The 15,840-nt window shown below is 37.5% G+C and overlaps 1 protein-coding gene across 1 annotated transcript in view; it reads right to left on the reverse strand.

Moving 5' to 3' along the window:
- The window catches only part of LOC116737956 (metabotropic glutamate receptor 8-like), a 63,695-nt gene that overhangs the window by 20,965 nt on the left and 26,890 nt on the right, over nucleotides 1–15,840 (reverse strand). The window contains exons 2-4 of the mRNA XM_032592504.1: nucleotides 3,307–3,442; nucleotides 2,693–2,847; nucleotides 1,463–1,600 (exon numbers count right to left, since the gene is read on the reverse strand). Of these exons, the coding sequence (XP_032448395.1) occupies nucleotides 1,463–1,600; nucleotides 2,693–2,847; nucleotides 3,307–3,442 (429 nt within the window). The remainder of the gene's footprint in view (nucleotides 1–1,462; nucleotides 1,601–2,692; nucleotides 2,848–3,306; nucleotides 3,443–15,840) is intronic.

Consider the following 15,840-nt stretch of genomic DNA (forward strand, 5'->3'; position numbering starts at 1 on the left):
CCTCCAGTGGGGGATTTTTATCCCCCGCTATGGCTTGAACAAGAGCCTTGCCCTAGATCCTGGAATGGCTTGCCATCATATCTTCACATGGCTGACAACATCTTGCCATTCAGGTCTCATCTCAATGTCACCTCCTTAGAGAAGCATTCTCTGACTGCACAGCCTAATGGCCACCCTCCCTGCCGACACCACCTGGTCAGCCCTTCGCATTTACCCCCCTTGTATTTCCCATAAGCACATCTCAGCATCTGGAAGTATCTCTTCATTTCTATGTTTGCTTCTTTACTGTCTGTCTCCTCACACTGGAATGTAAGCCCCATGAGCACAGACCTCATCTCTGTTTGCAGATCCTGGAAGGGGGCCTGGCACACAGGAAACCTAAAGTCAGACTCTCCACAGCATGCCACCTACTTTTCACATCCCCAGCCTCATTCTATGTCTGCTCTAGCACTTATCATATTACGTCTTCTACTCAGCAGCTATTGCCAAATGAAATAATCAGAGGGAAAGGAGGATATATCAAAACATGAGAACAAGGAGTAGGTGAGGGAGGGGTATATAGTTATAAAATGCTCATTAAAGTTTTGTAGTATTCAGTGCAGAAGATTTATGCATCGTTGTTAAAATTATCCCTAATCTTTTATGGTTTTTGATCCTGCTATTAACAGTATTATTTAAATTTCATTTTCCACATATTAGTTTCTATAAAAAAACTATAGACAGCTAGATAGATATAGATATAGATATAGATATAGATATAGATATAGATATAGATATAGATATAGAAAAAGGTTTTTTATATTGACCTTGTATCTGTGGTTTGGTTAAATTGACTAAGTTCTAAGTAATTTTTAAAATTCCATAGGTGGTTCTATGTACACAATCATGTTATCTAAAAATTTAAAAAAATGTTTCGTTCTTACATTCAAAATATGCGCATTTAATATCACTATTATTTTTAAGCACAAGATACAGAAGGTAAAGCATAAAAAAAATCATAGCTGCAAGAGCTATGCAGGATATGGGGGACAATCGTATTACAGGGGACATGCATTGAAATAGTGCAAGAAAACCGCTGTCTTAGAGCAATGTATTATGATCTTCATCTTAACTACATGTTAAGTTCCTGGAGACCACTATTGTTTCTTGATTTTTTTGTCTATATCCCACCAAGCCTATTAAAGTGCTTTGCCCATAGTAGAAACTCAATAAATGTTTCTAAATAGAATTCAAACACACCAGTGTTGGACACGTTGCATGTGATCAAGAAATACTTGTTGACTGTAAGAACCAATGAACACACATAAGTTTGTTGAATGATCAGTGTATGCTCAATCCTGCTGAGAAACTGATAAGAAACTTGAAGAAATAGGAGATACTCTGATCATTGTCCATATAGAAAAACTTCATTTTTCAGTTAATGATAAAACAAATGCACGAAGGGAAACATTTCACTGGTTACCTGTGCATTTCTTTATATGAGTGTTCCTTTTTCCATGTGATCCTAACTTGCATCCAAAATTCTCCTCCCAAAATTCTGCGAACCACACATTTCTTCGATTATTGGCAAGAGTTCGGCTTCTAAAGTAGCGATCAAACCCTATTTTAGAGAGAAAAGGTATGATTTTAATATTCTTTCAAAATCAAAACCAAATACTGTCAGAGCTTTTGAATGGCTATTATGTCAGACATTTGAATGAATATGTTGTGATTATTGCATGAAAAAAAAACCCAAAACATATTAACAAATGGGGAAGAACCAATAGCCCAGAAATTAGTCTTCCCATATGGTAAAAGCCTAGGGTAATCAACAGATAATATCATCACCCTCACTCTTCACCATTGAGTCACCTGGCTGTATACATGAACATAACAGGAGGGCCTGTTAATATCATCATCACAACCTCCCCCTCTCCTCTACATCACAGTGACCAGCGACATTCTGCTATATATTCAGAACCATCTCAGACTTTTCTCATTCTTCTCTCTCTCTCCTAACAGGAGTCAATGTTCCAGGTTGCTATGCTTCTTCCTGACTCAAAATGTATCTGTCCTAGATGTTCCATTTTTCAGCTAATCCAATAAACTAACCAGCTCTGATGTAGTCTTATGCAGTCATGGGTAATGGGCTAATGTGTTAGCCTGCTCGGGTGACACCTCATAAAAGAGAGATCACCTGGAACTAATGTTTTACTCCAAAAGATAATGGGGAAGGTAGGAATTTCAGTCACTGCTAAGATGATTGGAAATGATATCTTGGAGACAAACTTCCTCTCAGGGAAGCTCCATATCTTTGTTGTTGCATTTACTTATCTATAGGGTCAGCCCAGTCTCACATCTCCATTTTATAGAAAGCAAATACTCTCCCCATGACAATGCTGTAACCATCATCTATGCCATGGAAATGCGCAAGCTTAGAGGGCAACATCATGGAAAGGGCTAACATCATAGAAATATCTAAGGCCAACTATAACTCCCTTTTTTAAAGAAAAAATCTAATGGGTATTCTTTTCTAATGAAAAATATATATTGAGTTAAATAGTTACTGCCTTGGCATTTCTACCATCAGAATTACAAATTCTATCCAGAATCATCAACCATGGGTACATTTCATCATATGCTGATATTCTGGTTTTGCCTTGGAGTTTTGATTCAATTGGAATGAAACAAATTTTCTATGGCTTGTCCTTACCATCAATTGATGCCCTTTTGGGCAGAATTGTCACCGCTCCTTCTGCAATCTCCTCCTGCTGATAAACAGGTGCTATTTTGGATCCCCAACTATCTGAGCCAATCCAGAGAAAATGACCACTTTGGTTTAATTTTTTCGCTGCTTCCAATATCCTCCTACAGGAATAAAAAGAAATAAAACATACCATATTTCTCAAGAAACACTACACTTATGAATGTTATAAGACCAGATATATTGAATTATATACACTCAGTAGGTCACTGTTAAACAATTAGTCAATCACTAACTGCCTGAGTCTTATCATTTCTAAAGGAAACATATTGACACCTGCTAGTTAGCCTTATCTTTAACCTCATTCACATTATTCTGTCTATCATCCTTACTTGTCTCATTTCTTTCAGCCCCCAAGTTTTACTTTATAGACATTTCAGACTTAGGAACTAGAAGGCTGTTGTGTCTCTGTGCAGCAGAAGGCAATCTGTAATTGCATGAGAACGCTGCAATTCCTGTGAAATCTCACAAGATTTTACACTGAACATGAAATATGTTAAAAAAAAAAAAAAGGATGTGGATTGCACATCTGATCCAACATCAAGAAGAAAATTAATCCGCACCTGATGTCATCTTCATTGGCAAACATAATCACTGCCCGAGCATTAGGTGTTTCTAGCAGGCGTTTGATAATTTTTTCAAATTCTCCAGGTCTTGGTTCACGTGGGATTTTCTGTGATTGAGCAATGCAAACACCACCTATTTTAAAAAGAGAGAGTGACTCAGAAATGGCACTTATTTAATTAACCAATTTAATGAGGTTAGCTATTTTATAAAAACGAATGATTCAATGCAGTATGTTTTTCAAAACTTTCATTCTCACCTATTAAAAGCAATCATGTTTGTTGCATTACAATATATATATCAAATAAATGACATCAATTATTTAATCATACATCAGGGTTATTGCTTTATTTTCCAAGCTTAAAGATTATTTTTGTGGATGTCTATAATAAAGCTAAAGTGTACAAAATGTGTAATGACAGTCAAGGAGTGCAAAGAAGAATGGCTGTTTTGATTCATTTGATGTTAAGTTGAAAAACAAGTGCCTGGATTAATAAAAAGTGTGAGTATGTCTTATAGGTGAGACCACCTATTAAGTAAAAGGATCCTTTTGCTATTTTATCTATTTGTAGACCTGCTTTAAAGTTAATTTCATTTTACAGCTCATAGTATTACAGCGAAAGTTTTATGTATCAGCAAAATGATATGTTATGAAACAAGCAGTCTTCAAAACTATTTGAGACACAGGCAAGTTCCAAAGATGCAGACCCTCAGTTGACATTATGTCTCCACCAAGAAAATCAAAATGGCAGCAATCCCATCCCTCTATCACAGAAGGAAGGAAGGAAGGAAGGAAGGAAGGAAGGAAGGAAGGAAGGAAGGAAGGAAGGAAGGAAGGGAGGGAGGAAGGGAGGGAGGAAGGAAGAAAAAAAGAGTTCTTCCTTTGGTCTCTCCTTCTAAGGCAATGAGAAACCAAAGAGAAAAGTTTAGAAATGACCTCTGCCACCTGTCAGGGTTCCTCAATTACAGTAGAGTAGAAAGTGAACATATTCTAATATTAGAAGAAAAATGAATATTAGCAATATGGTTCAGTTGCATTATGGCTTACATAGGCTTTTTTTGAGTCAGATGAGAAAGCACCATTTATAACATTGCTTCAGTAGGTAATGACATTTTTACTTCCAAACAATTGCCAATACATTCAGTCACCCAAACATTATTATGTTCCACTATATGGTTATGTATTGGGCTGGACACTGGGGATACACAATCTAATCCAGGAGTTATACCATCTAGTCTGGGAAATAGTCATTCCAATAAATTATCATAGAATATGAGGTAAATTTTACAATTAAGAGGATATACTTACATAATGGGAACACAGAGGAAGAGGTAATTAAAGTGCTTAAGAGATTTTAAAGAGCAAATATACATCCATCTAGGAACAAAAGTGGGACATTTCTGGTATAGGCAAAAGTATGAAAGAACCTTGTTTGATCATGGCCTATGGTCAAGACTGGCTGGCGCTGAGGTTGGAAAGAATGGCCAGGCCCAGCTTGAGAATGACTTTGTTAGACATGCCAAATAATTTGGACTTTATCTTGAAAACAATGGGAACCCACTGAATATTCAGAAGCAGGAGAATTACATGATGAGTTGTATGCCTTGGGAAGAAACCTCAGGTAGCCAAACAAAGAAGAAATGTCTGGTATCCAGACAACGGCCATTGTGGACAGACTTACCATGTGTAGCAATAATGTATGCTAACAGTGTTAGAGTACTGAAGGTTATATTTCTTATAAGTTAGAGCATGGTCTAAGTTATCCCTATGATAGCAATGTTCTTACTAAACTCTTCAGGAGTAGGAATTGCCCATAATCCACAGACAGAGCCTGTAGATAGCTAGCCTACTAGTATGCCATTAATAGTTGTGGTGATTGATTCATTGTTTCATTAAATATTCATTGCACGCCCCTACTGCACAGGGGCTGTGGATGCAATGGTGAATATAATAGACACAGTTTATGCCTTCAGAGTGTAGAAACATTGTGGGTAAAACAATGTAGGTAACATTGTGGGTAGAAACATTGTGGGTAAAACAATGCAAACAACAACAACAACAAAAGTAAGTATATAATTATAAATTATGGTGAGTTCTATGAGAAAGACCAAGGGCATTTAATTTACATGGAGGAGTGTTCAGGAAAAGTCTCTCTAAAGTGTTGTTGAAGTCAGAAAGAAGACACAATGGGTGAGAACAGCATGTGAAAGGGCAGGAAAGAGCCATCCGAGCTAATGAATGACAGAGAGAGAGAGAAATGTGACAAAGATGAGAGGTAGACAGGGGCCACGTCATGCATAGTTTGTGCAGGTCCTGTGGAAGATTATGAATAATTAAAGTGATTAACTACCTCACTTAATGTTTCTCTTTCTTCACCTCTTAAGAAGCCCATAGAAATAGGTCTCATCTGTGAACACTGCCTTTCATGGAGGAAAAATGGATGAGGGTCACTTATGCAGAGGACAAACCGGAGTGGAAAGAACAGGAGGTATTGAGCCCCATTAAGAAGTTACTGGAAGAGGCCACAGAGAATGATGCCTGAGACAATGCTACTGGTGCCAAGGAGGAGTAGACAGAGATGTTAGAATCTGAGTTAGAATCAATGAAGCTTCACACTATTTTTTCCAGCTTTATTGAGGGAGGATTTACAAATAAAAATTGCATATATTTAGACTGTACTGATTTTATCTAAGCAGTGAGGTTGTGGGAAACCACTAAGCATGACACTAAGGTTTTGGCCTTTGTGACCAGTTTGTGTGATGCCACCATTAAACAAGCAGGCAATACAGGAGGGTGAGAAGGTACATAGAGGAGAAAAGAATGATTCTGATTCAGGACAGGTTGTCTTTGAAGTACCCATGGAACATCAAATTGAAGACGTTGGTCTGGAACTAAAGAGAGATGGAAAATGTAATTACAGTTTTGTCAGGTGCTGATGCAGTAGGTAGTTGAAGTGTCAGGAATGAACAGGTCACTCAGAAGGAATATTTAAATTTTTTTTTTCAACGTTTATTTATTTTTGGGACAGAGAGAGACAGAGCATGAACGGGGGAGGGGCAGAGAGAGAGGGAGACACAGAATCGGAAGCAGGCTCCAGGCTCCGAGCCATCAGCCCAGAGCCTGACGCGGGGCTCGAACTCACGGACCGCGAGATCGTGACCTGGCTGAAGTCGGACGCTTAACCGACTGCGCCACCCAGGCGCCCCCAGAAGGAATATTTAAATCAACAACAGGTGAAAAGGTGAATGATGGAGCTCTGAAAAACCACTAGCACTGGAGAGGGAACTAGCAAATGTGAATGGAAAGGAGTGACCACATATTTGGAGGAGAAAACTTTTAGGACAAAGTCTAGTGGTAAGTTGAAGACTGCATAATGTTTTCAAAAATAAAAAAAACAAATAAACAAAAAACTATGATGAATGGAAGGATTAGGTAGCTGTAGGAATGTGAAAACAAAACTGTAACACTCTAGGGAACAATAGCTGTTTTAAAACATGACTGCCCTTTTAATTAAATTGCTGTGATTACTTAAGCATCCCATTAAAGACATGTCGTACCCTAAGTATCATTTGAGATTACTACTGACTCCATAGCCGGAAGAAATGAAGACTGAAAAAAATTTTATTATGACTATTTCAGATGAGACAAACAGGCAATCCAGACATAGTTTAGTCTGAGTTCATTGATTTATTCATTCACTAAGGATCTATTAAACTTTTTGTTCGTAAAAAGCTGAGTTAGGTTGGATTCTTACATAGTCTAAATTCATTTCATATTTTTTTATGTCTCTGCCTCGTATTTGTCAGCCTGGTCAATTTGTTTTCCTGGAAAGAGGGACCACACAATTAATTTATTTCAGCTGAACAAATACTTATAAGGAAACTGCTCCACATGGCATTTTGCTGTTTGATGCCTTATGGATATTTTATTAAATTGTGGACTGTATTACTTCCCAAGTGATTGCATTTAGAAGATTGGGATTCTTTTCTTAGCTCTGAAACTCATTCACACTTTCTATCTTCACATCAGTCAAAAAGCCCGACAGTTAATCCATTCATAAGCACTCAAGGTCTACTATGTTTCATGAGCTACAGACATTCAAAGATTGTCTGTCTTCAGCATCTTGTAATATAATTGAATGACAAGATGTACACATAAGAAAAGCCAGATAAGAATATAAAATTATCTAATGATGAAAAACAATTGCATAGGTTATATCAAAAGGCAGTAGTAATTATCGTCACCCCTCAAAACAGGCCCATGATTTCATGAGAAGTCATTATATACTGTTGAGAGTTTGGTCAAATACCAGTGAAATTTAGTCAAACATTCAGGCTTAGTGAAAGATATGTTTTCCTACAATCAATACCTGTACCTATAATACCTACAATACCTTTCCTACATTATCTAATGTTTTAATATTTAAAGAGACTCTCAGACTTGATTTAGACTCCTGGCATGAGCAGGAGGAAGAGGAGTTGCCCTCCATCAAAGAACATGTCTATTACATCTATTTTTCCATATCTTACCCTGAGAGAATTCTGACTGCATGCAATTCAAGGGACACCAACTTTCCTGTTCTGCAGGTGTGCCCAGTTCTGCATGAAATAATTTCTAAAGCTTAGCACTTTCCTGAAGTGTAGGAAAATAATGCTGCATGGAGGAATTTATAATTGGTTGTTTTCTGGAATTTGCTGTTTGATTTCCTTGCTTGTGTAATTTTTTCTTTTGATTAATAATAATAATTGGAAGATCATTTGTAGAACTGAACGCTTTACATACACTTTGTAACATACACAACCGTTCTTTCTCAGTCTCATTCACTGATACCTCACTAATCCTAATGGCAGCACTCTAAGGTTGGTATTATCACCATATTTTTGACGAGGACAATGAGAAACAGGGGTGTAAACAGCCAGTAAGAGGCTGGAACGCAGGTTCAGATCCTGGTCTGTCTGACTCCGAGTCTAGACTTTTCCCATCATCTTGCTTATCCAGAATTAACTATACATGTTGCTTAATGGTTTAGTAGATACAAATGATTGATGAATAAAATAAAGCAAATTTAAAGACTCATTAAGAAACCCAGAAACCCAGCAGGTTGCCCCTTATAAGTCAATTTATAGCTACACAAATACAGTACTTCTATTGAGTATTAAGAACTTAAGATACTGGGGTGCCTGAGTGGCTCAGTCGGTTAAGCACCCGACTTGGGCTCAGGTCATGATCTCGTGGTTTGTGAGCTCGAGCTCCGCATCGGGCTCTGTGCTGACAGCTCAGAGCCTGGAGCCTGCTTCAGATTCTGTGTCTCCCTCTCTCTCTGCCCCTCCCCTGGTCACGCTCTGTCTCTCTCTGTCTTTCAATAATAAACATTAAAAAAAAAATTAAAAAAAAAATAGAACTTAAGATACTTAGAATCTATACAGATTTCTTAGAACTGACTTAATCTTCTTCAGTATATAACCAGTCCACCCTCAAAACCTTCCAATTATCCCTGCAAATGCCTGTCTTCAGAAAGACTTTGCTGATGTCCTTTGTATTCCATTTCTCCTTTGCATTGCAGTAATTGTATTCTTTTATTTTGTTATTTTTTCTCATCTTAGACTATAAACTCCATGCATACTGAACCTTGTCTTTCACATTTACCACCATATCCTTATCACCTATCACTATGTTTGGTACATACAGACTTCAACAAATATTTGTTCAATGAATAGATGGAAGATTTGTAATAGGCACTGATGGTATAGAGAAAGACAATGAAATAGTTCTGCCTGCAAACATCTCTCAGCCAAGTCAGGAAACAAAAGGATGCATGTAAATATATGTTTAAAAATAAGTGACATAAAAGAAGTTAAAAACGTGGACCATGATAATTCAGAGCAAGTTGCCACTGAAATGGGTCTGTTTCCCAAAACCATTTTTATGAGGGTTCCAAGAATTAGAATACCATGTTAACTTTAGTGTATTCATCTGTAGGGTGGCACAATAATTTGCTCTCCTTGATTCAAGGGCAAGTTTGTAAATAATTCCATTTCATAAGTTTTATCTCTTTATTTCATGGGTGAGTAGCTTGATGTCTCAGGTCTGAGAGATGAAAGGTATGTTCATGAGTTGATTCACCAGTGCAGAAAGATATTGGAGTGAGGAAGAAAACAGACAGCATCAGAAGGCCTAAGAGTGGATTCTGTGTGACCTGAGACAAAGCTCTCATCTCTCAGTTCCCTCATTTCTGTAATAAGGTTCATAAAAACCATCTCCCAGAGATATCAAGAGAACCAAATTTAAAAAGGCAATCTAACAAGGGTCTATACAGATGTGGTACATTATTAGTGTTGTTAATAATCCTCATCATCATGACCAGATAAGCACCATCACTGAACCTGACAGTGGAGACAGTTGATATTCAGGCTTAAAATATGGGATTGTCAACCAATCACATTCTTGAATCCTCTCCACTCTTTGTATAATATTATCAGCTATCCTAAATTCTGAGAAATGATACTTGTCCATTTGTCTATGCCAATAGATAAGACGGCTACATTTCACCTTTCACCTATTATTGGTCAACACAATGTGACTGGGGCAATTTCAACGTGAGAGAATGGGAGAAGTTACTCACATTTTCCTTTTCAAACCCCCAGTTCCCACCCTATTGATCCAAGTCTCTTTTCAAAGAGAGTCTATAAGTATTTTGAAGACCTGGGTTGAAAATTAGAGTTTAACTCTTTAAAAGAATAACACAGTAGTAAAAACTATGTAACTATTAGTGGTAGCAACTATTAAGAAGCAAAGGTTGCTATGGAAACAACCACATTTTTCACTTAACATTTGCCTATAGATTGTTGAGAGGCTGGAATCTAAAGTGTCTGAGACAGTGTTTTCACAGGTTGGGTTCCCCAGGAAGCAGACCCTTAGAAGGAGCTTGAAATGCATATTTGCTCTCGGCCTCCACTCTATGGAGGGCCCAACAAGGAAGCAGCACTGAGCAGAGAAGTCCAGCTGGCGATGGCCCAGTGACAAGCTCCCAACATCACAGGGAGTTCCGAGGCTAGAATGGCTCCCAGGGTTGTTTTAAATTAGAGCAGGAAGGCCAAGGCATTATACTTTCACATGAATCAGTTGTTGAATGTGGGCCCTGTCCTGAAGTGGTGGAGGTAGGGGTAGGGTTATAAAATTGGGCAGGGCAGCTCTCTACAGCCAGGCAATCTTCAAGGGCCAGTATAGCCCTCCCAATGGCAAGGTCAGCAGGCCTTTGCTAAGTGGGGATTTGAAGGGGCATTCACCATTTATACAAATTAAAATTTACAGAGAAATGAAGATATTGCATCTCTAAAATGATAGTATATGTCAAATAATTAATAAATGTTATTGTTTAATTTCAAAACTCCTCTTCAAAGAGACTGTATTGCACAAAGAAATGTACTGCACAAAGGCAATCTATATAAATAGCACAAAACTGGAATTATAGGCCAACTTAGACAACAGAACTAGGATCATAAAACTCCCTGGTATTTCAATAGAGAAGTTTTGTGAAAGCAATCTGAAAGGATAAAGTATCACATTTTCAGTTGTTGCTTATTTTTAAGAACAAAATCTCTATTAATAATGTGGAAGGAGAAAAATAAAACAAGAAACAATGTCACAGCACTAAGTTCCAACTGTGATGAAAATCGAGGAGGATTAAATTATTAGGAATGAAATTACTTACTAAGCTGTGTACAGAATATAAAATGTGATTTCTTTTAAACAACATGATTATTACCAGTGTTGGTTGGTTCACAATTTCTGTCAAGTTAAGTTCTAAGCAAATTAGGTCAAGTCTCTGGTTGTCTAACCTGTTAGATCTGCATGACAGACTTCAGTTTGGCGCATAAACAAATCAACAAAATTACCATTTTATTAACTGTCAGAGAGAATGACTAGACTCTTGGTAAAAATTGACTGGTCAAAATTTTTGATTGAGCATAAAAAATTGCCTGTAATTGACCATTTTGGGTCAAATAAAAATGTGACATAGTAAACTATTACATAATTATTTCTTATGAATGTGCCTCCAGATAATGGCAATGAACAAAACCAAATAACCAATTTTTGTTTTTTCCTTAAAGACAATAAAAACACATAAACTCTCCAAAGTGTCCAGATCCCAGTTTCAATTCCTGAGAGGGGAGGAGTCTCCATTCTCTGGAATCCATTCTCTGGAAGCCAACTGGTTATCTGACAGTTCAACCCCATTCTGATGCTATCTACCCAGAGACAGCATCAGATCCCACAGGTGTAGATCCAGTCCTCTAAGACTGCTCTCCCACCTCGCTTTAGGCACCAGTCACAATCTGGATTGTTACTTCTACTTCAGACCAACTGGCTATAAATCAGAGGTCCCTAAGAACCCTCCTTGGGTTCAGTTAATTTGCTTGAGCAATTTACAGAACTCAGAGAATCATTGCACTTACTAGATCACCAGTTTTATAAGACTATAGCCAGATGAAGGAGATGCATAGGGCAAGATATGGAAAAAGAGCACGAAGCTTCCATGCCCTCTCTGACTGTGCCACTCTCCCAATCTGCAGGTGTTCAGCAACCCAGAAGCTCTCCAAATCCTGCCCTTTTGGGTTTTTCTGGAGGCTTCATTACATAGGCCTGATTGGTTAAGTCATTGGCCATTGGTGATTGAATTCTATCTCCAGCCCCTCTCTCTTTCCTGGAGGTGGGGGAATGTGACTAAAAGTTCCAACCCACTAATCACACTGTTAGTTCTCCCAGAAACCAGCCCCAGTCCTCAGGTGACCTAAGGGCTTTCCCAGAGTTACCTCATTAACATAATGAAAGACACCTCTATTACTTTCATCACTTAGAAGATTCCATGATTCTTAGGAGTTCTGTCCCCAAAATAGGAGAAAAACCAAATACATATTTATTATAAATCATACTATCACAAGTCTCCACCCTAATTACCCTTGGTATCATTTCTTTCCATCTTTCTGGAGATATAAGTAAAATAGCAACTTGGTCTAATGTAATTGGTCCTTTAGTGATAGTTGGCTAAAATTTGTTCTGAGGTTCAAATAAGTGTAATCACACTTTTTGTAACAATATTTTCACCTCCATATGTGGTGCACAACTGGGACTTCGCAGAAAAGTGCACAGTATGATCCGAGTGTGTACGTTTGTCAGCTTAAAGTGCACTTTGGGAAAGAGAAGATTTATCTCACACATCACAGTAAAGAAAAAGTGTTATTTTTAACAACATGGATTAAAACAGCAAAACTGTACTTAAATCTGTGCTCATTCTATCTTTTTCTCCTTCTCTTTCTCTCTGTAAAACATTTTATCCCTTTTCCTATATCAAATGCCATGTAGACTCTTAAAGGGACTCTGAGAAGCAATGAAATAAGGGAATGAAACTTCTGGTACAAAAAAGGCATGAGCCAAATACTACTTCCTATGTGTCCCATCGAGGTTAGCAACAGGGACAAGCCACTCTGAAAAAGACTGGCACAGATAGCCATCTCCTGCCCACCTCCTGCCTGTCTATGGTATCTCAGAGACACTGATGCTCAGGAGGACTGGGCTGAGAGAGTCTCACACGGTCAGTGACCATACATACTTGGCTTTCTAACTCAGCCACGACTCATCACAGATCCCAATATTTGCTCAAAGGAACACAGTGGTATAGTGGTTATGAATCTCTTCTCTGGGGCTAGATTTCCTGGCTCTAAATCCTGGCACATCTCTTACTGACTAGTGATTCTGGGTAAGTTATGTAACATTTCTGTGCCTCTGTCCCTCACCTGAACATCGTGGGGATGCTACTATCTTCCAAATGCATTACTATGAGTAAATAAGGAATTGAATAAGCACTCAACAGATTAATTTTTGTCACAGAAAACACATCAGTTTTATATTTTTTAAATCAAAATTGACAAACCCCAAACAGAAATGGTAACTCATTTTCATCAAGCAATATTTACCTATAACATTATTCCAAAACACCTCAAACTTCACTCCCCAAATGTACACAGAATAATAACTCTTACCTGAGATTCTAGTTGATGGGCTGTGAACTGTAGAAAGTCTTACAGTCAGAAAGGAAACTCATGCCCATCACAAGCTAGACCTAAACTTCTTATGTGTTCTTTTCTTACTCCTAAAAGCTGTAAATATCTAAGGCAATATAGGTACAGTATGTGGGAAACATTCAGAGAAAGAAAGAAAGAAAGAAAGAAAGAAAGAAAGAAAGAGAGAGAGAGAGAGAGAGAGAGAGAGAGAGAGAAAGAAAGAAAGAAAGAAAGAAAGAAAGAAAGAAAGAAAGAAAGAAAGAAAGAAAGAAAGAAGGAAGGAACCAGGAAGTAGAGGCAGTTAGAAGAGAAATGACATGGGGGGTGAGGGGGAAGGGAAGAAGAGAGAGAACAGGAGAAGAACCCAGGGAGACCAGAGAGCACACCCTCCAGGATGGAAGGATCTCTGGAGCTAGGCAAAAAAAGGATTTTTTGTAGGGTCAAAAAAGCAAATGTAGGGTTAGAAACAGTTGAAGAAGGAGGACTTGACTAGTTTTAAATAAGTTTTACTAATGAGTTGTACACATTTGTATTTCTTTGGATTATTTTCTTAGTACTATTTTTGGAGTGTTTGGGCATTTTTATTTTGTTTTATCTGTTTTCGCTTTTTAAAGTAGATGACCAGATATTGGGGCCAACAATATGACAAGAAGGTTTCAAAAGATAAAACTACCTCCCTGTAAATGCTCAAAGGTACAATACGAACAGACTCTATGAGAGAAGAGAATTTCATATTTTCCAGGCCATTTCCTGGAAAAACATTTAGGCCAAAATTACTGTCCAATAGTATTGGACTGTGAATTAAGCCCATTACAGTTAAATTAGAAACTAGTCATTCAGTTATAGATTAGGAATTCATTACAGAATTACAGCTATTAAATTTAATTACTGAGGGGGGAGGAGGAACATCAGTGGTATCCACTCTTCAATTATTCAACAAATATTTATTGAACACTTGTTACTTGTCAGATGCTTTTTACACATAGAGTACACAGTAGTAAACAAGACAGAGAAGGCCCCTGACTTCACAGAGCTTACATTTCATTATATCTCTAAGGTCCAGTAAAGCCTGAAATGTGTGGGCATTCATTGGATGCGTGATCGAATAAGTGAGTGAACAAGAAGCTCCTATTTCATAAGGTAGTGGAGTGATCTAATAAAGAGATAATCATATTTATTAAAAATACCATCATTTGCAAAACATCTCTGCATCTATATGTGTATATAGCATAAAGTCATTTCCAAATAGCTTCTGCCAATAGTACACTCTCAAAAGTATCTCAAGAGCAGCTATCAGAACTTGCAAACCATGAGCATTCTTCTATCAAGTACCCAAGTAATATCCTATTCTACTTATTAGCATACTTGAATTGTATTATGTATTGGCTTTTTTTTTACGTTTATTTATTTATTTTGAGAGACAGAGACAGCACGAGTAGAGGAGGGGCAAAGAGAGAATCCCAAGCAGGGTCCATGCTGTTAGTGCACGAGTTTCGAACTCATGAAACCACGAAATCATGATCTGAGCCAAAACCAAGAGTCAGACACTTAACTGACTGAGCCACCCAGGCATCCCTGGTATTGGCTTTTAATCAGTGGTCTTTACTCAAAGCAGCAATTTCAACAAAGATTCAAAGGGGGATAACATTCTCTATTTAAGGAAGAAGGAACTGAAAGCTCTATTGTCATTATTTTAGCTAAATAACTCCTTAGAGCAAGAGTTTTACCACAACCAATGTACAGTAGTGACTAAACTAAGAAATGGCCTTCTGAGAACAAAAATAAGCACCAAAAGCATTTAGAAACTCACTCTTTAAGCAGATGCAAGAACTTGTATTGTTTCTCTAGGTAATAGAAGATTATTTTCCAGAGCAGGATTTGATCTATGTGTTTGAGTTATAAAAAGGTTAAAAATATAGTTATATATTTAACTTCCTGGATTCAAATAGGACTACAAAGAGAAGGAATATGCATATTCTTGATAGCAAGCCATTTACATTTTAATTTTTTAAAGGACTCTCTTTTAAAAAGTTTAACAGCATCACTGAAGTATAGTTGATACACAGTATACAGAAGAACTGTATATGTTTAATGCACACAATTTGATAAGTCTAGACATAAGTATATAACTGTGATACTATCACCAAAATCAGGATAATAATACTTATCCATTATCTTCAAATGTTTCCTTTTGTTCCCCCCCACACACCTTTTTTTGTAGTTAGAACACTTAAGTAACATGAGATCTACTGTCTCAACAAAGTTTTAAGTGCACAATACTGTGTTGTTAACTATAGGCACGATATTGTGTAGCAGGTCTCTAGAATGTATTCATCTTTTATAACTGAAACTTTATACCCATTGAACAATTCCCTATTTCTTCTTCTACCCAGCCCCTGGAAATCACCATTCCACTCTCTGCTTCTACAAGTTTGACTATTTTAGACACTTCGTTTAAGCAGAATCATATA

The sequence above is a fragment of the Lynx canadensis genome, chromosome A2 (assembly GCF_007474595.2).
Source record: "Lynx canadensis isolate LIC74 chromosome A2, mLynCan4.pri.v2, whole genome shotgun sequence".
In the NCBI taxonomy this organism is placed as follows: Eukaryota; Metazoa; Chordata; class Mammalia; order Carnivora; family Felidae; genus Lynx; species Lynx canadensis.